This window comes from Plecotus auritus (genome assembly GCF_963455305.1).
Source record: "Plecotus auritus genome assembly, chromosome: 10".
In the NCBI taxonomy this organism is placed as follows: domain Eukaryota; kingdom Metazoa; phylum Chordata; class Mammalia; order Chiroptera; family Vespertilionidae; genus Plecotus; species Plecotus auritus.
In genome coordinates this window covers 5,504,069-5,527,526 of record NC_137785.1, presented here as the reverse complement: position 1 = coordinate 5,527,526, position 23,458 = coordinate 5,504,069, and the positions used below count along the sequence as shown (strand labels likewise).

The window sequence follows — 23,458 nt, the reverse complement described above, 5'->3', positions numbered from 1 at the left end:
GGCAGCTGATCAATGATTCTCATCATTGATGTTGCTATCCCTCTCCTTTCCTCTCTCTGAAATCAACAAAAAAACAACAACACACATTTAAAAACATAAAAAATCAAATCATCTTTGACTCCTGGGAATTGTATGTGTGTGACTCACAGGCTCTCAGACAATGGCTCCCACCGAAATGAAATAACCAGAAGGTATGAAACCACAAGCATTTCTTTTCTCTTCCTCTCCGTCCGCTTACCACACCTTCTCACTGCTTTTTGTCTCTAGGTCAGGAAATATTTGTGCCCCCGCCACTTAGAAGAGTAAATCCCAGGTTACCTATTTTGAATGATTTCCAGCTTCACCGTACAGGTGATTTAGTGTGCTTCCGGCCCATTATGTTTGGTAAAATTCCTTTGGGCCTCATTGCCTGGAGATAGGTAAACTGAGGCACAGCAAGGCCGGGTCCCTTGCGCAAAGACAGAAGTGGGAGAGACAGGTGCAAGAAGTGGAACCCAGCTCAGTCTCAGAAGCTGTTCACTTCCTGTTCCACGAAATCATCTGAAGGTGATTCTCACCCCCCAGCGGTGAAGTGTTTCCTTGTCGCGGCACGGTGCTGTGGAAGCTGCACAGAGGGTCTGAGTGAGCACATGCATTCTCTCTTGCTGTGTTACTATATTACCACAATCGAAGTGGCGTCAGCAACACACCCGTTATTCTCTCTGAGGGCCAGGAAAACGGGCACAACCTATCAGGATCCTCCAGCTGCAATCACCGTGTCAACCAGGGCTGGGGTCTAATCTGAAAGCCGGACTGGAGAAGGACCCACTTCTGAGCCGCAGTGCAATTCCAACACGTGCCACCTGGAGTTAGCACAGCCCTCACAGGTTAGGGGCTCAGTGCCCACAAGTCTGCCCCTCACTTCAGACACCAGCTGCAGGCTCAGGCGTTCCCCGGGCACCTGCACTTCTGACCAACAGCCAAACATGGTGGCGGTTCCCACTACTACCTCCGCTCAGATTCAGTAATTTCCTAGAGCCACTCGAGGAATTCAAGGAAGTGCTACACTTAGGGTTACAATTTTATTATATGAAGAATACAAATCAGTACCAGCAGCGAAACTTGCTGTATCTTCAGGATGTGTCCACCCTCCAAGCACATGATGGTGTGTCACCAACCGGAAGCTTTCCAGTCTCCGTGTCCAGCATCTTCGTTGGGATGCCATCACACAGGGTGGCTGATTGGATTACTGCCCACGTGACTGAGTCCGTCCCCAGCCTCCCTGTCGTCCCCAGAGGACCGGCTGATAGCACCTGGCTCCGGTCCCCAACCTTCTGATCGCATACTTGGTCTTTCCGGCAGTGACAGAACCCCCGTCCTGAGTCCTCTCTCAGCATATCACTCTATGTCAATGATCTCTCTCACTTAAAAAAAAAAATTACTTTCTTAGAAGGAGGAAGCAAGTCTGAAGTGGAGATTGAGGGAAGGTGGAAAGGTATCCTCATTTGCCTAGTCCCCCAAGGGCCCTCTGCCCCATCGTCCACCCCCTTGTCGGAGGTTCTTCCTGGTGCCAGGTCTTCTCCTGCTACATCTTGAGGGCCGAGTACACGCACGTTTCCGGGGGCTGCGGCACCTGCCTGGAGGGGCCCTCGCTCAGGGCCCTGGTGTTCAGCTCGACGTACGTCACTCCCTGAGGTTCTTCAGCTCCTGACACCTGCGATCCTTCATCCTGAAGGGAAGCGAGAGAAGAGGGCCAAGTCGTCCAGGGAGGAGTACTTACTTCATGGTGAGGACTGGGCAGTCATGGTTAGCAGGGTGGTAGACAGCTTTCCAGGGTCCCTCCCCAGAGCCTCCTACTCTTCAAGCCTTTGTGAGGTCCCCCCTCTTTTTTTTTTTCTTTTTAATCCTCACCCAAGGATGTTTTTACTGATTTTTAGAGAGGAAGGGAGAGAGAAAAACATGGATGTGAGCTAGAAACATGGATCCAGTTGCCTCCTGTATGAGCCCCAACCAGGGATCAAACCTGCGACCTAGGTATGTACCCTGACCAGGAATCGAACCCGGACCCCTTCGGTGTACTAGATGATGCTCCAAAAAAGCCACTGGCCCAGGCAGGTCCCCTCCCCTCTTGAGGGTTAGCCGGACCTAGTGTCCTACATCTATCAAAGGAATGCAGGAAAAAAAAAAAAAGTACACCCAAATGACGGGATGTTATGGCAAAGATGAGCGAAGGAAGGACTGTGCCTTCTCTCATGCCCACTTCTCTGCTGTCCCTGGCTGTCCCAGGCTCGCTCATGCTGATGAAGCCAGCTTCCACGTGAGGAGCTGCCCTACGGAGAGCCCCCACGGCCAGCGTGGCCTCTGGCCAACAGCCAGCAAGGAAGTGAATCCTGGCAACAACCACCTGGGTGAGCGTGAAAGCACAACCTCTCCTGGCGAAGCCCCCATTCAGCCCTGGCCTCACAGCTCTGTGACCCCGAGGGAGACCCGGCTCAGCCGCTCCAGGTCCTCGCCACAGGGAGGTGGATCGATGGTGCTTTAAGCCGGTACGTTCAGGGATGACTGTTACGTAGCAATAGATCATTTATACAAACAGTTACCAAAATGAGTGTTAGTAGGAAACCCTCAGGATCGTAAATCCATAGGGACAGAGCAGGTTAGTTACTGCCAGGGGCTGGGGAGGGGAGGAGGGAATGAGGCGTGAATGCCCCAAGGGCATGGGGGTCCTTTGGGGGAAAATGTCTGGAACTAGATAATGGTGATGTGGCACAACATTGCGAGCTTACCAAATGTCGCTGAATCGTACACGTTACAACAGTGAATTTTCTGTTATGTGCATTTTGACAGTTTTTTAAAAATTGAATTATAAAGGGGAAAAAAATAAGGGTTACTTCTAATATTGCTACTGATAACTGATGCAGGGTCTGCTCTGTGGAGTAGTGTGGCAAGTGCTTTACACAGGGATCTTACCATATTTTCATCCAGAGGTGGCATTAGCCCTGGCTGGTTTGGCTCAGTGAGTAGAGCATCAGCCCACAGACTGAAGGGTCCTGGGTTCAATCCCTGTCAAGGGCATGTACCTGGGTTGCAGGTTCACCCCCACACTGTGAGCTCATTTAACCATCCCGTTAATCCTGTGAGGAAGTGCACCTCATTTAGGGACTGGGAAGTGTCCTCCCAAAGGCATCATGGGATGAGGGTCCGTCCCATGGCCAGAGTCGCATAGATGAGTTCAGACCCGGTTCTCCTGGAATGTAGAGGAAGGGCTGGGGCAGATGAGAGCAAAGGCCCAGACCGTTGACAAAACTAAAGGGGGTGGCGATGGAGAGCCTGGACTGAGCGAGGGGCTGATGGGAAACTCACCAGGGCAGGAGAGCAGCTCTTCATAGCTGGAGACACATCTGGAAGGGAGAAGATTCTACCATTTGTTCACTTCCAGTTCCAGGGTTCATGTCTACACACACATGCGCACAGCTACACATGTACTAGTATACTCACATAATGCACATGTGTGCACACACTAATGCAGGTATGCATGCAATATTCACATATACACACTCATACTTATATGCACACAAATATCCAATCTACTCGTGCACAAACAACATACAAACCACACAGATACACACATGCATACTCACACAAAGAGTGCACACATTGTACTCGTTCTGAATGTGTACATGTATGTGTTCACGTGAATATGTACCCAGTTACATGTGCAGACACGTGCACACAGCAACCATGTGTGCACACACCACATGCCTGCATCCCATACTCCTATACACATTTACAAACAGAACACACGGACCACCCCCCACCACCATTTTCTTTCCCGGGTTGATTACCTGTCACCACTTCTTCAGCTTTCTTAGAAGAATGGGAGCTGATAGAGAGAAACAGTTAAGTATTGGAGATCAAGGAAGCTGAGGGGAGAAATCAAGATCCTGTGTGGGAGGAGGTGAGACGCAAAGAAAGTCACCCGTCTCTCCACCTCCTCCCAGCTCAGACGCTCCCCCCCCCCCCCCCCGCCCCCGCCAAGGTCTCCAAGTCCTCACATGCTCAGGAAGGTCTTGAGAGCCAAGGAGAAGGAGGTGGTTGGGGACAGCACGGCCATGAGGAAAGAAGCCAAGGAAAGGCCATTGAGTGAGAAGTGGAGGGTGGTAGTAAGGAGAGAGAACATGGAGATTCGGGGTGGTCGTGGGAGCTGGTCTGAGGCACATAAAAGGTTGAAGTCACAAAGAAGAAGTAGCCCAGGGAGCGAGGGAGGACCAGTGACGTGCTGGCTGATGGGATTTGAGTGGCCTACCTTTTGGTCATCTTTTTAGGAGCTGCCCCTGGGGATGAAAAAAGAGAGAGAAGGGGAGGATGAACCCTGTGGTGGTAGCTTTGTCGTTAAGTTTCCCCCACTGCCCCCGGAAGACTCAGCCACTGTTCTGACTCACCACAGCAGGTGTATTTGCAGATGAGGAAGGCTGCGAGGAGGAAGAGCAGGGGTAAGATGACAGTGAGGATGATTTCAGTGGTCCCTGTGAGGGGAGAGCAGGGGAGAGGCCCAGTTGGTTTCCCGAGACCTGCTCTGATGCCTAACTATGTCTACCATTGATTGTGTTCCTGGGACATGCTGGGAACTCGCTACACCTCTCTCATACTCACAAGTATCCCGGAAGAGAGAAAGAATGATGCCCATTTTACAGAGGCACAACTGAGGGTCGGAGAGCTGAAAGGTTTCCAAAGGCACCCAACTACTGAGTACCCACAGCTGGGACTCCAACCCCACCCACCTCGAAAGACGTTGCATTGAACCACAATCTTCTGGCATCACCAGAATATAGAGGAGCATCCACGAGGACGTTCCCAGCAATAGAGAGCTCTCTGGGGGCCTCATCCCGTGTTTGAAGGACTCTGTATCTCAGGAGGGTCTCTTCTCTTACCTAGTGTCACTCCTGCTCTCTTGGGAGACTCCGTTTCACCTAGAAGACAGAACTCAAGTAGCAGAACAACCATCGCAGTATACCATTGGTGTGTAATTTTTAGAAGTCTATATCGCAGAGGTGTACCTATAATGTAAGCGTATTAAAAACATGCGCACAGCCGAAACCGGTTTGGCTCAGTGGATAGAGCGTCAGCCTGTGGACTGAAGGGTCCCAGGTTCGATTCCGGTCAAGGGCATGTACCTTGGTTGCGGGCACATCCCCAGTGGGGGGTGTGCAGGAGGCGGCTGATCAATGTTTCTCTCTCATCGATGTTTCTAACTCTCTATCCCTCTCCCTTCCTCTCTGTAAAAAATCAATAAAATATATTAAAAAAAAATAAAAATAAATAAAATATATTTAAAAAAAAACATGCACACAAATGGTAACACCAAGGTCAGGGTGGACGTTTCCACTGGAGGGGGCGAGATCACAGGCATGGTGTGGGGAGGAAAAGAGGACTTCATTTGTGGGAAGAAAGCAACTTGTAGCAAATATGACTAAATGGGACAAGTGTCATTCTGGGTGGTGATGCATGACTATCTGTTATCTTATTATTTCTATTCTGTTAGGTAATATTTTTCAAATTTCCAAAAGGAAACAAATATATATAGTATATTATTATATATAGGATATATGGTATATATTACAATAATTATAATTGAGATAATCTCTCTGTATGTGTACACTGATTGGCCAGATTATTATGATCTCTGAACACATAATAATCTGGCCACTCAGTGTACTTCTCTTGAGTACCTCATTTATTTGATATCAAAGATACTATAAATCGTGCACCTGATCAACTTTCCCCTTTGCACTGGCTGATAGAAAGCTCAGGGCAAATAGATGGTTGATCTCCAGCAGAAGTCTAGAATACTTTTGGTACCCATTTGAGATACAAATATACTGAGTTGACGGATTATTATGCATTCAGAGATCATCATAATCTGGCCACTCAGTGTATATGTACATATAATATATATAATAGCCCTGGCCAGTTAGCTCAGTTGGTTAAAGCACATCCCAATATGCCAAGGTTGTGGGTTTAGTCCCCAGTCAGGGCACATATAAGAATCAACCAGTGAATGCATGAGTGAGTGAAACAACAAATCAATGTTGCACTCTCTCCTTTCCTCTCTCAAATCAATAAATAAATTTTAAAAATTTTAACCATATATATACATATATATATATAAAACCCTAATATATATATATATATATATATATATATATATATATGGTGCAATTCAGCTGACCAACGGGCGCCAGACACTGGGCTCATGGCTGGCGAGCGCAGCTGCAGCAGGAGCCTCTCCTGACGCCGACACCACCACAGCAGCAGCCCTACCAGGGAGCAGCAGGCACAATGGGGCCAGGATGAGCAGAGCAGAGCAGCACGGCGCCCAGCCTGGGCTCAGGCTCCTCCCCGGGCTGCCTGCCACTTCACACACTATGACATCCCCTGAGGGGTCCCAGATTGTGAGAGGGTGCAGGCCAGGCTGAGGGACCCCACTGGTGCATGAATTTGTGCACTGGGCCTCTATATATGACACATGTTAATTGGTAATATTTCTCTGGAGAACCCAGGATAACACAGCTGGACAGAATTCTCTTACATCAGATGCAGCTGTGGTTCCAGGACAAACGGAGTCTCTCGCCCATTTTCTATCGTGCTTCTGAGGACAAAATAGTAAGAACCCAACCTAGTGTGTTTTGATTGCCTCCTCACATACCCAACATTTCTTCTTCCCCACAGCCACATGGCTGTTCTGTAACCCAACCACGGAGAGGTTAGAACAGAGGAAGCGTGGGCTTGGTTTTTTATCGATGAGCAAACCAAAGCTCCAAGAGGTTACTTGAGCTGCACCAGGTCACACCTGTGAGTAGCGGAGTGTGGCTGGAGCCACATTCCGACGTTGCTAGCTCTGCGTATGTGACACTCTTCGTTGCTTCATCATCCACGGTTGTGGTGTCCATGCCGTGGGTGCCTTGGAGTTGACAAAATAGAAGAAAATGGACCTGAGATCCCGGGAGCGCCCCTCCTTCAGTTCGTGCTTCCAAAGGAGTGGCCACAGGAAGCTCACCGTTTCCTCGCGACCTTCCTCGCGACCGTCCCACCACACATTTCCTCTCTTCCCCACGCTCCCGCCTCAGGGCCTTCACTTCTCTACCTCACCAGGCTTAGCTTCCTTCTCAGAGCACCGCCAGGAAGCGGGGTGCTAGTCATCATAACTCCTCCTGTGCACTCAGCCCTCCCCACCTGCTGTGCCCCGCTTTCTGCAGAGCCAGAGGCGGCATTGAAGTCGCTCAAGTTCAGAAGGAATGAATAACTGAGAAACTGTGGAGACAGATCGAACTTCGGAAGAAGGGAGAGAAACACACAAGTGACCTTAAAGACGGATGGTGCCAATTTAGGTGACAAATATTTCCTGAACAGCCACTGGTTTGGGACACACATTTTAAGAAATGAGAGGCTCCAGGGACCGGAGGAGAGTATGTTGTTGTCCCCAAAGTCCCTGCCAAGAACATAGGTATCTCACTGGAAACTATAGACGATGGGTTTACAGCAGGATTTCTCAACTTTTGCACTGTTGACATGTGGGACTGGATAATTCTTTATAGGGAGGGGGTCCTGTGCATCGTAAGGTACTTTACAGCATCTCTGGTCTCTGCCTCCTAGATGCCCCAGTTGTGACCTCCAAAAATGTCACCAGACATTGCCCTGTGTCACTGGGTTGAGAACCAATAGTCTACGGAAAACGAGGGATGAGGTTAAGGTCAGTTTCCTTTCTTCTCTTCTGTCGAGATTACTGTCACCCACCTTGCTCGGCCTCCCGCCTGGGCCAATCAGGTGACCCTCACATCTCCACAAGTTCAACGTGCTGGTGGGGAAGCAGGTCAGGGTTCTGGTCCCACAACAGCTGCGTAAAACTCAGGGGCTTATGAAAGGCCCTGGGGAAACCCCAAGGGGAACCCTTGGCCTGTTTCAGTAATATACCCCTGCACCTGCCCCCAGTCTTCTCCCCTCCAAGCACACCCCCACCGACATCCTCCTCTTCCCTCAGTGTGACCCCTGGTGACACTTTTCAGGACTTGGGCAGCAGCTGGAAGGTGTAGGTTGAGCTTGACAACAGCTGCCTCAGCCATTCCAGGTCGCCTTTTATATCGGCATCTGCATGTCAGACGCAGCAATAGTTATGAGCATCGAGTAAGACACTCACAAGGTTCCTCATATGCCAGAATAAATGCAGGAATTGAAAAAACGATTACAGTTGTTGAATAACCAAAAGTATTTAAAAGTTCCTCCTCCTGTGGAGAGCAGACCCAACGTATTATGTCTTTCTTCCCATTTTGCTTCTTTAATTTCAGAGAGGAAGCGAGAGGGAGAGAGATAGAAACATCAGTGATGAGAGAGAATCATTGATCGGCTGCCTCCTGCATGATCCCACTAGGATCAAGCCCACAACCCAGGCAGGTGCCCTGACCAGGAATCCAACCATGACCTCCTGGTTCATAAGTTGACGCTCAACCACGGAGCCACGCTGGATGGGATTTCCTCTCTGTTTTGTCACCCCTTTTGGAAAAGACCATCTCATCTGTGCTTAAGCTTGTCACATACGATTGAACTGAGTTAAAGAGACAGTCACTCACCTCTGACCTTTGTAGAACCTGGAAGACCTTAAACATCATATAATTTCCCACCGATCTTCCTAATTAATAGTAATGATGAGAACATTTACCATTATTATGAGAGGGAGACACATGTTCTCTGGCCTCCTGTTTTCTGGGAAGTCTTTCATTAGGAAAGTATTCCACCGAAACCGGTTTGGCTCAGTGGATAGAGCGTCGGCCTGTGGACTGAGGGGTCCCGGGTTCGATTCCGGTCAAGGGCATGTACCTTGGTTGCGGGAACATCCCCGGTGGGAGCTGTGCAGGAGGCAACTGATCGATGTTTCTCTCTCTCATCGATGTTTCTAGCTCTCTGTCCCTCTCCCTTCCTCTCTGTGAAATATCAATAAAATATATTAAAAAAAAAAAAAAGGAAAGTATTCCTTAATAAGACTCAGAATTCAGAGGAAGAAGTTTTGGATGTTCATGATGTTAATAACAGCCAATATTGGTATGGCATTTGCTATGGAAAGCATTCAGGTAAAATGACTCATCAGAGTCTGGCCATGAGTCCATCATGTTAGGTGCTACTGTCAACCCCATTTAACAGATGAGAAGACAGAGACAGGCTAAGTAATCTGGGAAAATGGGTTATTCGTTAATAGGCCCCAACTAAAACCCAAATGGTTATTATAATTATTTGCAAAACAAAACTCCCTTCACACCATTCCCAACCATGGGGCCATTTACCCAGGTGATGTGTGCTCGTTTCAAATGGTTCTGGTTGTTTGAATGTTTCCCCCCCAAATATCTATCCCTGGAAGGAACATTGACTATCTTTCCTATTGGCCTAGAAAACAGATGGGGGTAAATGGACCATAGAGCAGGAAAGGTGTCCCAACAACCAGGATTTGCTGCCTCACCTTGGGCTCCAGGGCCCCAACATGGGGTAGAGAGAACAGTTCTCCCTTTTGTCACTAGTCTCCACACCAGCATTAGTGCCCTGAGTTTCCTCCTATGGCTAGGGGTCTGTGACTCTGTGGCAAGCACCTTTGCTGAGCACAAGTCCCCCTCGTTAGATGCTCCAGTCCATCAGGCTACCATAACCACATACCTCAGGCTAGGCAACTTATAAACATCAGGCATTGTCCAATCACAGTGCTGGAGGTTGGAAGTCAGAGGTCAGGGTGACTTCCGGGAGGCAGACTTTATCTGTCCTCACATGGCACAATTGGACAGGGAGCTAGCTCTCTGGGGGGTCTCTTCTATAAGGGCACTAATACCATTCACGAGGGCTCCATCCTCATGACCTGAGCACCTCCCAGAGGCCGTACCTCCAAATACCATCACATTGGGGCACTAGGATTTCAACACATGGATGTGGGGAGACACAGACATTCAGATCATAGCACCCGAGAATAGCACCCTTCTTTCTCTTTGGAACTGCTCATCCCCCCCTGGATGGAGTGGGGGTTTTTCCTGCCTCACCCTCCAGTGAGCGCGTCCCCACGGTTGAGCCAGAGGCTGAACTGACCAGGACCATTCACAGTCCCTCCCCAGCTCTTCGAATGGGCTCTGGGACAGAGGGTCCGTCCCCTCTCCAAGGATAGAACTTGGGAGCTACAGAACTCATTTCTTGAAAGCCATGCTCTCTGCCCAACAGAGGAAGCTAGTCCAGATTCAAAGAGTGAGACCGACACAGTAGGAACACACGTGTCAGGAAAAGAATCAGGCAGAATGTCAGTCTTTGCTTCTGGTTCCTGAAGCCCACGCATCTCCCATAATTCACTAGTTCATTATCCTGTGGTTTCCAACCAGGTGTGATGTGGCCTCCCAGGGAGCATCTGGCAATGTCTAGAGACATTTTGGTTGTCACAAGTGGCAAGGGAGACATGTAGTGGGTAGGGCCCCAAAGAATTATCCAGCTCAATAAATATGTCAGCAGTGCCAGGTCGGACACTGAATGATCCCATTAATTCTGTGGTCCATGTATTAGCCTCCCCTGCCACACTTTTTCTAGGCTACTTCCAAGTAGATTTTTGTCACTTTGCAATGAAGTGGGTTTTTTTTGTTCTTGTTGTTAATCTTCACCTGAGGATATTTTTCCATTGATTTTTAAAGAAAGTGGAAGGGAGGGAGGAGAGAAACATCGATGTGAGAGAGAGACATCGATTGGTTGCCTCCCGCACGCACCCTGACCAGGGCCAGGGATTGAACCTGCAAGCGAGGTACATGCTCTTGACTGGAATCAAACTCGGGACCCTTCAGTCTGCGGGCCCACGCTCTATCCTCTGAGCCAAACCGGCTAGGGCAGTGGTCGGCAAACTGCGGCTTGCGAGCCACATGCGGCTCTTTGGCCCCTTGAGTTTTTAGCAAAGGCCAGCTTAGGAGTACCCTAATTAAGTTAATAATGTACCTACCTATATAGTTTAAGGTTAAAAAATTTGGCTCTCAAAAGAAATTTCAGTCATTGTACTGTTGATATTTGGCTCTGTTGACTAACAAGTTTGCCAACCACTGGGCTAGGGCAAAAATACAAATACTGTATGATTCCACTTATATGAGGTGTTCATACTAGTCAAATTCATAGAGACAGGAAGTAGAATGTGGGTGCCAGGGACTGAGGGAGGGAGACTGGGGAGGAGTTGTTTAATGGGGACAGAGTTTCAGTTTTGATTGGTGTGTGGTGGGGGGCGCAATCGGGCGTGGGGCTGCAGGCGGATGGCAGGCCAGCCCCACCCCCTGGTCAAACTTCTGGTCGAATTCCTGGTTGAGGGGACAATTTGCATATTAGCCTTTTATTATATAGGATAGCCAAAATATGGAAACAACCTAGGTGTTCATCAATATATGAATGGATAAAGCGGATGCAGAAATGTACGTGTGTGTGTGCGCATGCACGTGCACAGTGGATTATTATTCAACCATGAAAAAGATTGGAATCCTGCCACTTGTAACAACATGAATAGACCTAGGTGGTATTATGCTAAGTGAAATAAGTCAGAGAAAGACAAACACCATATCATTTCACTTATGTGTGAACTAAACAAAGGAACAAACTAAACAAACACACAGACTCATAAGATACAGAAACACTGATAGTTGTCAGAGGGTTGGGTGATGGGAGTATGGGCAAAAGGGTGAAGGGGATTAAGAGGTGCAAACTTGTAGTTATCATATAAGTAAGTCATGGGGATGTAAAGTACAGCATAGGAAATACAGCCAATAATCCTATATAATAAAAGGCTAATATGCAAATTGTCCCCTCGGGAGTTCGACCGCCCGCTATGACGTGCACAGACCACCAGGGGGTGGTGCAGAACGAAAGAAGACCCTGGCCGGCGGCCAGCAGCCGGCAGCCGTGGGAAGGAAGGCCCCGATTGGCCCTGATTGCCAGCCAGGCCTAGGGACCCTACCCATGCACAAATTTCGTGCACCAGGCCTCTAGTATCATAGTAACTGTGTATGGTGACAGATGAATAGTGGACTTTCTGTGGTGATCACTTTGTAAGGCATATAAATGTGAAATCACCCTGTGTTGTACACTTGAAACTAATATATTGTATATCAAGTATACTTTAATTTAAAAGAGCTTTACAGCAGTAGCCAGTTGGCAGGTGGTTAGAGCATCAGCCCGAGGACTAAAGGTCCCAGGTTTGATTCCAGTCAAGAGCAAGTACCTCGGTTGCAGGCTCAATCCCCGGCCCTGCCTGGTCGGAGTGTGTGCTGGAGGCAACCAATCAATGTGTCTCTCACATCGATGTTTCTCTCTCTGTGTTCCCCTCTGCCTTCCACTCACTCTAAAAATCAATGGAGGAAAATATCCTTGGGTGAGGCTTAACAAAAAAAAAACTTTTTAAATAAAAATAAAAGAGCTTGCCGAAACTGGTTTGGCTCAGTGCATAGAGCGTCAGCCTGCGGACTGAAAGGTCCCGGGTTCGATTCCGGTCAAGGTCATGTACCTTGGTTGCGGGCACATCCCCAGTGGGAGGTGTGCAGGAGGCAGCTGATTGATGTTTCTCTCTCATCGATATTTCTAGCTCTCTATCCCTCTCCCTTCCTCTCTGTAAAATATCAATAAAATCTATTTAAAAAATAAAAATAAAAGAGCTTTACATTCCAGAATTTTTAAAAGTGGTTAAAATGGTAACTTTCATATTATGCATTTTTACCACAATTTTTTTAAAAAATCATCCCTTTAAAGAACAGTCCAGGCAGGAAAAGAAAACTTCCACTTGGCTGAGCTAAAAGGCATGAATGGTAAATAATGAAAATGAAACGCATCTTTCTGGAGGCCCCTGAGTATGTCTGGGAAAGGTATTTCCCAGGCCCTTTCCTATTCTCCCTCCTCCTCTACCTTCTTTCTAGAACCTTCTACTGTATAACTCTAGGCGGTGTCATGCACACTTCAGTCTAAATGAGTGGTGCCCTGCCGGGCAGGGACTTTGTGGTTAGATCTTGTTTTCCTGGTGGGGCCGGGTATCACAGACCCCCCCAGCCTCCTGTCTTGTCATTCTCCACCACGCACACTCCCTCTGTTAGCGGAAGATCCTGTCCATTCCTCCACAGGATCCTGGCCCTGACTTCCTTTCCCCCACGTGACTTTCCCAAGCTCCAGAGGCCTGTAGGGACGGAGCCTCGCTCCGATGTACTCCAGGCGGCAGAACGTTCGCTGGCAGATAACCTAGCCATCGTCCCCCTGATGGTCAAAACCTTACCTGTCACCGAGATGGCGAGCTGATCACTGGGCTCTGAGGCGCGGAAAGGAGCCCCTGTTTGGAAGTACACACAGCTGTAGTTCCCAGTGTCACTGCCTGTCACACGGGGAAGGGAGAAGTCTGTCTCCATTCTTATTGGACCCTGGACCTTTATGGGTATTGACGTTCCTTCCTTCAGTAGAGCAAACGTGTGAGATTCGATCACATGCCTGGGCTGCTGGCACTGCAGACTCACGGTTTCTCCTGCAGTCACCTCACCCCTTTGGTGGGCGTGGAGGGAAGGTTTAGGTAATTCTCCTGCAAGAGAAGGAAGCTCAGAAGCCATGGGCAGAAGCCTTGGGTCCCTGTCAGGCTTGTTGTCCCGGCAGGTTCCCAGGGAGTGTGGGAAGTGACAGACACCTGACCTCACCCTCTTTCTGCTCCGACTCCGGGAAGGAGATGTCCCCCCTACAAGCCCTGGATGAAGGCAGGGTCCTCAGCTCTGTTCCTGTCCTTCCCCATCTCACCTCCCCATCTACACTGGAGGTGAGACCCCTGCTCCACTCTCATTCTCTGGATCCTCCCTCATCCCTGTCCCAGGGAGATGGTGTGTCAATCTGAGCACCCGTCCTCACCTGTCACCAGTAGGAGAAGGACATCACTGGGCGGTGACCTTCTTTGGGGGCTCCCACTTCTGTAATACTCACAGGTGTACTCTCCAGCGTCACTGGTTTTTAGGTCAGGGAGGTGAAACTCTGCCAGGCCCTCTGGGGAATCAGGAGATGGCCAGGACTCCAAAGGAGCATTGTTCTTTCTGAGAGCAAACTTGATGTCCCTGAAGTCTACCTCCCCAGTAGGAGTGGAGCATCGCAGTGTCAGATGACTGTTGGCAGGAAGCACCCAGCTGGGCCAGGCACGGATGGAGGGCCTGGGAAGTGATGCTGGAAGGAAGCAGAGTCCAGAGCTGGATTAGATTTACTCACCTGCTCTTCTGAAGAAAGAGAAGGGTGAGGGGAATTTGGAGTGAAGGAGAAGTAAGGTTTTACTTCAGAAACACTCACCATTTCTTCTTAGGTCTAGGCCAGCACACAGCCCTGCAAAGGAATCGTCCATGAGACAGAAGCTCCTATGTGGAACCCACATCATCACCCTGACCTGGTCCCTGAGGGACTACCCAGGACTTTTGCTGCGAATGGACCCCTCATCACCCTATTCCCCATCAGTTCCAATTCCCTCCCCGAGAACCCAACTGGCATCACAGTCTATTCGCAGCTTCTGTTAGTGGCCTAGGGCTGGTCTAACAAATTACACAGAGTCTGGCTTATCACAACAGTGTCTCATCCTGCCATTCGGTCCGTGTGAGAAATCCAGCATCGTGGTCTCACTGGCCAAAATCAAGATGTCAGCAGGATTGCATTCCTTCTGGAGGCTCGAGGGGAGAATCCATCCCTTGCCTTCCTTAGTTTCTAGACGTGCTTGCATTGGCTTGTGGCCTCTTCCCCCATCTTCTTTTATTTTTATTTTTTATTTTTATTTTTATTTTTATTCTCACCTGAGGATATTTTTCCATTGATTTTAGAGGGAAATATCCATGTGAGAGAAGCACATCAATTGGTTGCCTCCTGCATGTGCCCTGACCAGGCCCCGGGCCGAGGAGGAGCCTGCAACTGAGGTACATGCCCTTGACCAGAATCGAACCCAGAACCCTTCGATCCACAGGCCAACACTCTATCCACTGAACCAAACTGGCTAGGGTGTCTCTTCCCCCATCTTTGCACCCAGCAAAGGTTGGTCGAGTCTGACTTCCTCTTCTGCCCCGACATTGGGACCAACCAGATAATTCAGGATCCTCTCTCAGGTCAGCTGCTTAGCAACTTTGGGTCCATCTGCCACCTTAGTTCTCCTTTGCCACCAAAGGAGACATATTCACAGATTCCGGGAATCAGGACGCGGACAACTTGGGGGAGCCTACTACACAGTGTCTCTACCTTTCTCACTCGTCCCACTTCTCCTCTCACAATGCCCTCATGATGTTGGTGGCCTTTCTATTTTCCTTCAGAACTGACCCACTTCTTCCCATCATTCATCCTTTCTTATTGAATTTATTGGGGTCACATCCTATATAATGAAGAGATAATTTGCTAATTAGACCAGATGGCAAAACAACCTTCCTGAAGGACCAGTGGGCGGGGCCGTGGAGCCGTGAAGCAGCCAGGGGCACGAGGGCCGAGCGCCTTGCACAAATTTCGTGCATCGGGCCTCTAGTCTGATGATAATAAAAGGGTAATATGCTAATTAGACTGGACATCTTCCAGATGTCATTCCGGATGTCCTTTCTGACCATGCTGGGGCCTGAGGGAAGCCAGCCCGGGTCCTGGGTGCCTGCCGGCAGCCAGAGGAAGGAAGCGCGTGTCCCAGGTGCCGAAGGGAAGCTGGTCCGCAGCCTAGGGGGAGGAAGGCCTACTCTTGCATGAATTTTTGTGCATCGGGCCTCTAGTTGGTTAATAAAATTATATAGGTTTCAGGGGCACAATTTTATAATACATCGTCAGTATATCGTATTGTGTGTTCATCACCTCAAGTCAAGTCTCCTTCCACCACCACTCATTCCCCCTTTACCCTCTCCTACCTTCCCTCACCCCCGCTTCCCTCTGGCCCATCATCCATCCTTTACCTATCTTTTTTTAAAAATATATTTTATTGATTTTTTACAGAGAAGAAGGGAGAGGGATAGAGAGTTAGAAACATTGATGAGAGAGAAACATCGATCAGCTGCCTTCTACACACACTCTACTGGGGGTGTGCCCGCAACCAAGGTACATGCCCTTGACCAGAATCGAACCTGGGACCCTTGAGTCTACAGGCCGACACTCTATCCACTGAGCCAAACCAGTCAGGGCCATCCTTTGCCCATCCTCTTCTACCATATTCTGCCATGTTGTCTCTAGATTTCATGGTGGAGGAGACTAAGAGACACGACCACCTCTGAATGTCTCTATCACCCCAAGTGGTCACTGTGGTGTCTCCTGATGTGTCAACATTGTAGAGGTCAAAGGACCCCTCCCCTCCCCTGGTGCTGTCGATTCTAGACCGAGAGAGACATCAATGGTGACAAAAGCCATTTGGAAAAGACACCTCGGTTTTAATGACACCTGTTATTTCTCATGCCCTGGGGAAAGTTTCTATCTGGAGTCACTAGAACTTGCGCCCCTCGAGGGCAGAGAATATATCCTCGGTGCCTGGGACAGCGCCTAGGTTTCTGCAAAGGTTCGATAATTTCGTGTTGACTGAGTTGAAGCTTTATGAGCAGTGGGGGGAGGGTCATTTGCAAAGATTTTTGATGAACAGAAATAGCAATGATCTCCCCAAACCCCCTCTCAGCACAACACCATACCCACCCACAGCAACTGAGAGGGAGAAGGAGGTGGGGAGACCCCAAGCCTGTGGCAAGGGCACCGGCTGCTGAAGACCCGGTCCTTTGCCCTGGGGTGCTCCTTCCTGCTCTGGGAGGATACCTACGTGTCTCTGGCTCTACCCTGGGCCGTGGGTAACCTCCTTGGTGCTCCAGAGCAAATCTCGAAAATCCAAAGTCCATCTGACTCGGAGGAGTGACGCTGTGTCCCCCACCTTTCCCATCTGGTGGCTGTCCTTACAGCTCTAGACCAAACTGGCCCCAGGAAGTGTGCCTTTAGACACCAAGGTAGGTGGTCTCATTTGATTAGCTGGAACAGTGATTCTCTACAGGGGACATTGGGCCACATCCTAGCAACTTGCAAATACACAATACAGTATCGTTAACTCTAGTCACCATGCTGGTATAACAGACCCCCCAGAACTTACTCACGTTATAGCTGGAAGTTTGTACCCTTTGACCAACATCTCCCATTTCTCTCACACACTCCCAGCCCCTGGTAACCACCATTCCTCTCTTTGTATGAGTTCGGCATTTTTAGATTCCACATATGAATGAGAACATGCAGTATTTGTTCTCTTAGTCTGACTTATCTCACTTAGCATAATACCACCAAGGTCCATCCACATTGTTGCAAATGACAGAATTCCTCTTTCTCACGGCTGAACAATATTACGTTATCTAGCTACATGGCAGGTGGATAGAGAGATGACAGATCTCCTTTAGCCACTCATCTATTGATGGACACAAGTTTTTTTGTGTTTTCGCTATTGTAAATAACGCTGCGATGAACATAGGGGTGCAGATATCTCTGTGAGGTCGTGTTTTCACGCCCCTCAGATATACACCGAATGGCCAGATTATGATGACCACCTGACATTTGTAGGCAAATTAGCCGTACGCTGCATTGTATGGGATATGGAAGCCGAGGGCCTGTTCGAACACCTTTGCTGTTTGCAGTTACCAAGATAAAACGTCTCCAATTCACACAGGAACACAGGATTGGACAGCTGAGCATTGGAAAAAAGTCATGCGGTCCGATGAATCACGTTTCCAGTGCATCATGCAGATGGCAGAGTGAGAATTTCGAGGGAACAGCATGAAAGCATGCACCCCACATGCATGAGTACAACCCTTCAACTGGTGGGGGCAGTGTTATGGTTTGGGGCATGTTTTCCTGGCATGATTTGGGCCCTTTAATTCATGTGGAACAATGTCTGAATAGCACAACATACCTAAGTATCGTTGCTGATCAAGTTCATCCTATCATGGTGATGGTATATCCCAGTGGTCGGCAAACTCATTAGTCAGCAGAGCAAAATATCAACAGTACAATAATTGAAATTTCTTTTGAGAGCCAAATTTTTTAAACTTAAACAACTTCTAACGCCACTTCTTCAAAATAGACTCGCCCAGGCCGTGGCATTTTGTGGAAGAGCCACACTCAAGGGGCCAAAGAGCCGCATGTGGCTCGCGAGCCGCAGTTTGCCAACCACGGGTGTATCCCAATGGAGATGGATTCTTCCAACAATGGAGCAAGGCAATGCTCCATGCCACGGTTGCTCATACTTTGCACGAGTGGTTTCAAGAACATGAGGGAGACTTGACCTTGCTTAGGTGGCCCCCACCATCACCAGATCTCAATCCAAGGGAGCATTTGTGGGGCGAAGTTAAAAGAGCCATCAGGCAGCTGGTTCCACCACCATCCAATCTCACAGAACTGGACAGTGCTATTCATCAGGCATGGGGTCAGATTCCTCGCATCACCTTTCAACATCTCGTGGAGTCAATGCCAAGAATCACCGCAGTATTGAAGGCAAAAGGTGGCCCAACGAAGTACTGCTGGGGTGGTCATAATAATCTGGCCACTCGGTGTATATGCCCAGAAGCAAATTGCTGGGTCATGTGGCAATCCTATTTTTAATTTTTGGAGGAACTTACATTTCCACCAGCAGTTCCCTTTTCTTCACCCCTCTCCCAACAGGGATCGCATCTCCTCGGCAGTGGATCTCATCTCCTTTCACCAGGTGGTGAGTGGTTGTACAGAGCCCTCGTGGCCCACAGAGCCGCTGCCACTCGGGCCTCTACACAAAAAGCTTGCCAGCACCTACTGAGCTCATCGGATCCTCTGTCACTTCCCTGCTGTAGGTTTTCCCAGCCGTGGCTCCCTTCATGCACCCTCCAAATCTTTCCACCGCGAGCTGTCACCTTTTATTCTTATTCTTTGGGCACCTTTATACGTTTATTGATTTGAGAGAGAGAAACATCGACTGATTGCCCCTGCATGTGTCCCGACCAGGGGTCAAACCTGAAACCGGGGTATGTGGCCCGACCGGAAATCAAACTGGAGACCTTTTGGTGCATTGGACAGCGCTCCAATCACCTGAGCCGCACTGGCCAGGGCAGATCATGACCTTTTACGTTCCTCAGCCTGGTCCAGTGGGAACGTGCTGTCTTTGGAACCGTGCAGACCCGAATTTGAATTGAACTTCTCCATTTAGTAGCCAAGTGGCTTTCTGTGTCACATCTGTTGTCAGCCTCAGATGCCTCACAGGCAATATGGGGATGTGACTCTTCTGCAGAATTCTTCTAAGACCCATAACATGAGGTCATACAAAGACACAGATTGACATTGACTCTGTGTGAGAAAGCTGTTCTCATTCTATCTCTGTCTTTTCATCCTCACCTGAGGATATGTGTTTATTGATTTTTTAGAAAGAGAGAAAACACATTGATGTGAGAGAGAAACATTGATTGGTTGCCCCCCATACGCACCCTGACTGGGGATCGAACCCGCAACCTGGGAATGTGCCCTGACTGGGAAACCAGAAACCTTCTTGGTGTGTGGGTCAACGCTCCAGCCACCTGAGCCACCCAGCCAGGGCCTGGTCTCTGTCTTGATCACAGAAGAATACCACAGCTGGATACGAATTTCCAACCCATTTTCCTCTTTTTTAATTTTTATTTATTGTTTTAAGAGAGAGAGAGAGAGAAACAGCAATCTGTTGTTCCACTTATCTGTGCATTCATTGGTTGGTTCTTGTATGTGCCCTGACCAGTGAGCAAACCCACAACCTTGGCGTATCAGGGTGATGCTCTAACCACCTGAGCCACCTGGCCAAGGCTCCAACCCAGCCGTGGGCAAACTACGGCCCGCGGGCTGGATCCGGCCCGTTCAGCTGTTCTATCCGGCCCGCGGAGCCGAAAGAGCGGAGGGTTCTCTTGCTCTCCCCTCCGCTCCTTTACTTTGAATTTATATTAGTTCACACAAACACTCCATCCATGCTTTTGTTCCGGCCCTCCGGTCCAGTTTAAGAACCCATTGTGGCCCTCGAGTCAGAAAGTTTGCCCACCCCTGCTCCAACCCATTTGTGTGTTCACTCCTATCTCCTAGAAAAAATGACGGGGATTGTGGCCTAGTGTCTACAGTCAGGAGCAGTAGCTATTAAAACTTACTTGTACTGTTTCCCCCATTGACTATATACTGACAACTATATTCTGTTTTTGATGAAAGATACTGATTTTCCATTAATAGAAGTGTTTTACAAATCTTTAAAATAGCTTTGAGCATAAAAATAATATATGACCTGGCCGGTGGCTCAGTAGAGCATCGTCCCAATATGCCAAGGTTCGAGCCCTGGTCAGGGCACATACAACAGTCAACCAATGGATGCATAAATAAGTGGAACAACAGATTTCCCTCTCTCTCTCCCTCTTTCTCCCTCTCTCTCCCCCTTTCTTTCTCTCTGAAATAAATCAATGGCCCGGCCTTTGAGCGACAACCCATGAACCAGGAGGTCATGGTTCAATCCCTGGTCATGGCACAATCCCAGGTTGCCAGCTTGATCCCCAGTAGGGGGCGTGCAGGAGGCAGCCGGTCAATGATTCCCTCTGATCACTCATGTTTCTCTCTCTCCCTCTCCCTTCCTCTCTGAAATAAAATATATTTTAAAATCAATAAAAATTTGAAGAATAAAAACCTGAAGCAATTTGAAGAAGAATATCACTTATGAAAGAACAGACATGTGCCCCTACTGGTGTGGTTCAGTGGTTAGCAGGGGTGGTCAAACTTTTTGACTCGATGGCCACAATGGGTTCTTAAACTGGACCGGAGGGCCGGAACAAAAGCATGGATGGAGTGTTTGTGTGAACTAATATAAATTCAAAGTAAAGGAGCGGAGGGGAGAGCAAGAGAACCCTCCGCTCTTTCGGCTCCGCGGGCCGGATAGAACAGCCGAACGGGCCGTTTGCCCACGGCTGAAACCTGTCAGTCCGAGAATTGAAGGGTCTCAGGTTTGATTTATGAACCTGGGTTGCAGGTTCAATCCCCAGCTGGGTCTGGGTATGTGTAGGGGGCAGCCTGTCGATGTGTCTCTCTCACATCAATGTTTCTCTTTCTCCCCAGCCTCCCCTCCTTTCCACGTGCTCTAAAAATCAATGGGAAAAAATATTCTCGGGTGAGGATTAACAACAAAAAGTTATACAGGCTTGTGACATGCATCTGGCAAAATGCTATTGGGAAGTTCAGGAGTAACTGAGTTGGGGAAACACACAGAGGAAAATGTGTATAAAGCACCTGGCACATTCCTCGTATGTAACACGTATTCAGGAAATGAAAGTGTCTGCTCCTTGCATACCCGTCCAACCCCATTACCTACCTCCACAAGTCGCCCCAAGTCCAGTTGCCTCCATAGCCCAACTCATCACCACCCTCAATGGCCTTCCCCTGCCCCTTACCAACACAGAGCAGAGCCAGGAATGGGAGGGTCATGGTGGCCCCGAAGCCTCCTTCAAGGATCTTGCTTGAGTTTTGCTGTTTGTCAAAATGGGTCTCTTGACTCCTGCATGTGCAAAAACAGCGCCGCTCTTAATGCTTCACTGATACGTACCCCCCGTTTCTGCCTCGCAGTCAAAATCAGGAAGTTAGGGCTATTTATTGCAACACATTCTCAAGCCACTTCCCACAGGCTTGACTCACAGAGACCCTGGCGGCAGAGGCCAGCTAGCCCAACGTTAAGGCACATTCACAAGTGTGAGAACCTGCTCGCCGGGTTATTTTATAGCCCTCGTCCCCTTATACATAGCGACAGAATTCAGCTGGACCTATGGCAGCCAGAATAGCAACGCCGTGTCTCTCTGGTCAGCAGGACTTGCATGGATGTGACATGTACAAGTTCAGAGTTAGGCCTCTCTGAATGTCAGAGGGCTGGAGCTGGGCCAGAGCTGATAACAAAGAGAGGAGACATTGTGGTGGCATGGGGAGGGAGGGGGAAGCCGGGAGGATGAGAAAACGGAGCCTGTAAAGGAAAGCTAAGAAAAAATATTCCTTGCCCGGCCAGTGAGGCTCAGTGGTTGAGCATCGAGCTATGTACCAGGAGGTCAGGGTTCAGTCCCCGGTCAGGGCACATAACAAGAAGCAACCAGGGAATGCATAAGTGAGTGGAACAACAAGCCCATGTGCTTCTGTGGAAGCGCTGGGGACTTCCTGACCTGGGAGCAGCCCTTCAGCAACATCGGCCACGAGTGGACATATAAATACCTCAGCCCCTTTGACTGTTGGGAAATAACTGTGAAGTGTGTGTTCCTTGCTAGCCCCTAAAGCTCAATCAGTACTAAGTACCACAATATTAGGTACCAGCCATACTGAGCCCCAGCGGGATCGGTACCGGCAGCGCTGAGCCCCAGCAGGATCGGTACCGGCAGCGCTGAGCCCCAGCAGGATCGGTACCGGCAGCGCTGAGCCCCAGCAGGATCGGTACCGGAAGCACTGAGCCCCAGCAGGATCGGTACCAGCAGCGCTGAGCCCCAGCAGGATCGGTACCGGAAGCACTGAGCCCCAGCAGGATCGGTACCGGCAGCGCTGAGCCCCAGCAGGATCGGTACCGGCAGCGCTGAGCCCCAGCAGGATCGGTACCGGAAGCACTGAGCCCCAGCAGGATCGGTACCGGAAGCGCTGAGCCCCAGCAGGATCGGTACCAGCAGCGCTGAGCCCCAGCAGGATCGGTACCGGCAGCGCTGAGCCCCAGCACGATCGGTACCGGCAGCGCTGAGCCCCAGCAGGATCGGTACCGGAAGTGCTGAGCCCCAGCAGGATCGGTACCGGAACCCCTGAGCCCCAGCAGGATCGGTACTGGAACCCCTGAGCCCCAGCAGGATCGGTACCGGCAGCACTGAGCCCCAGCAGGATCGGTACTGGAACCCCTGAGCCCCAGCAGGATCGGTACCGGAAGCACTGAGCCCCAGCAGGATCGGTACCGGAAGCACAGCCCCAGCAGGATCGGTACCGGAAGCACAGCCCCAGCAGGATCGGTACCGGAAGCACTGAGCCCCAGCAGGATCGGTACCGGAAGCACAGCCCCAGCAGGATTGCTACCGGAAGCGCTGAGCCCCAGCAGGATCGGTACCGGCAGCGCTGAGCCCCAGCAGGATCGGTACCGGAAGCACAGCCCCAGCAGGATCGGTACGGGAAGCACAGCCCCAGCAGGATCGGTACCGGAAGCACTGAGCCCCAGCAGGATCGGTACCGGAAGCACTGAGCCCCAGCAGGATCGGTACCGGAAGCACTGAGCCCCAGCAGGATCGGTACGGGAAGCGCTGAGCCCCAGCAGGATCGGTACGGGAAGCACAGCCCCAGCAGGATCGGTACCGGAAGCACAGCCCCAGCAGGATCGGTACGGGAAGCGCTGAGCCCCAGCAGGATCGGTACCGGAAGCCCTGAGCCCCAGCAGGATCGGTACCGGCAGCGCTGAGCCCCAGCAGGATCGGTACCGGAAGCGCTGAGCCCCAGC

At 49.8% G+C, this 23,458-nt stretch overlaps 1 protein-coding gene across 1 annotated transcript; it reads right to left on the bottom strand.

The window, feature by feature from the left end:
• Positions 1-1,044: 1,044 nt before the first annotated feature.
• On the bottom strand, positions 1,045-21,575 carry LOC308235862 (T-cell-interacting, activating receptor on myeloid cells protein 1-like). The gene is made up of 11 exons (XM_080645039.1): positions 21,408-21,575; positions 14,320-14,352; positions 13,894-14,199; positions 13,280-13,576; positions 6,830-6,940; positions 4,911-4,949; positions 4,422-4,505; positions 4,286-4,313; positions 3,825-3,862; positions 3,343-3,380; positions 1,045-1,708 (listed from the first exon to the last, which is right to left on the bottom strand). Exons 1-11 carry the CDS (start codon positions 21,439-21,441, stop codon positions 1,565-1,567), a joined length of 1,152 nt encoding a protein of 383 aa, XP_080501165.1. The 5' UTR covers positions 21,442-21,575; the 3' UTR covers positions 1,045-1,564.
• Positions 21,576-23,458: the final 1,883 nt, after the last annotated feature.

Coding starts and splice junctions, on each gene's coding strand:
- LOC308235862 (XM_080645039.1), bottom strand. CDS start 21,441: ATGACCCTCCCATTCCTGGCTCTGCTCTGTGTTG. Junction 4,950..6,829: donor CCACACTCCGCTACTCACAG/GTGTGACCTGGT, acceptor TCTGTCTTCTAG/GTGAAACGGAGTCTCCCAAG. Junction 4,506..4,910: donor GAGAGCAGGAGTGACACTAG/GTAAGAGAAGAG, acceptor CTCCCCTCACAG/GGACCACTGAAATCATCCTC.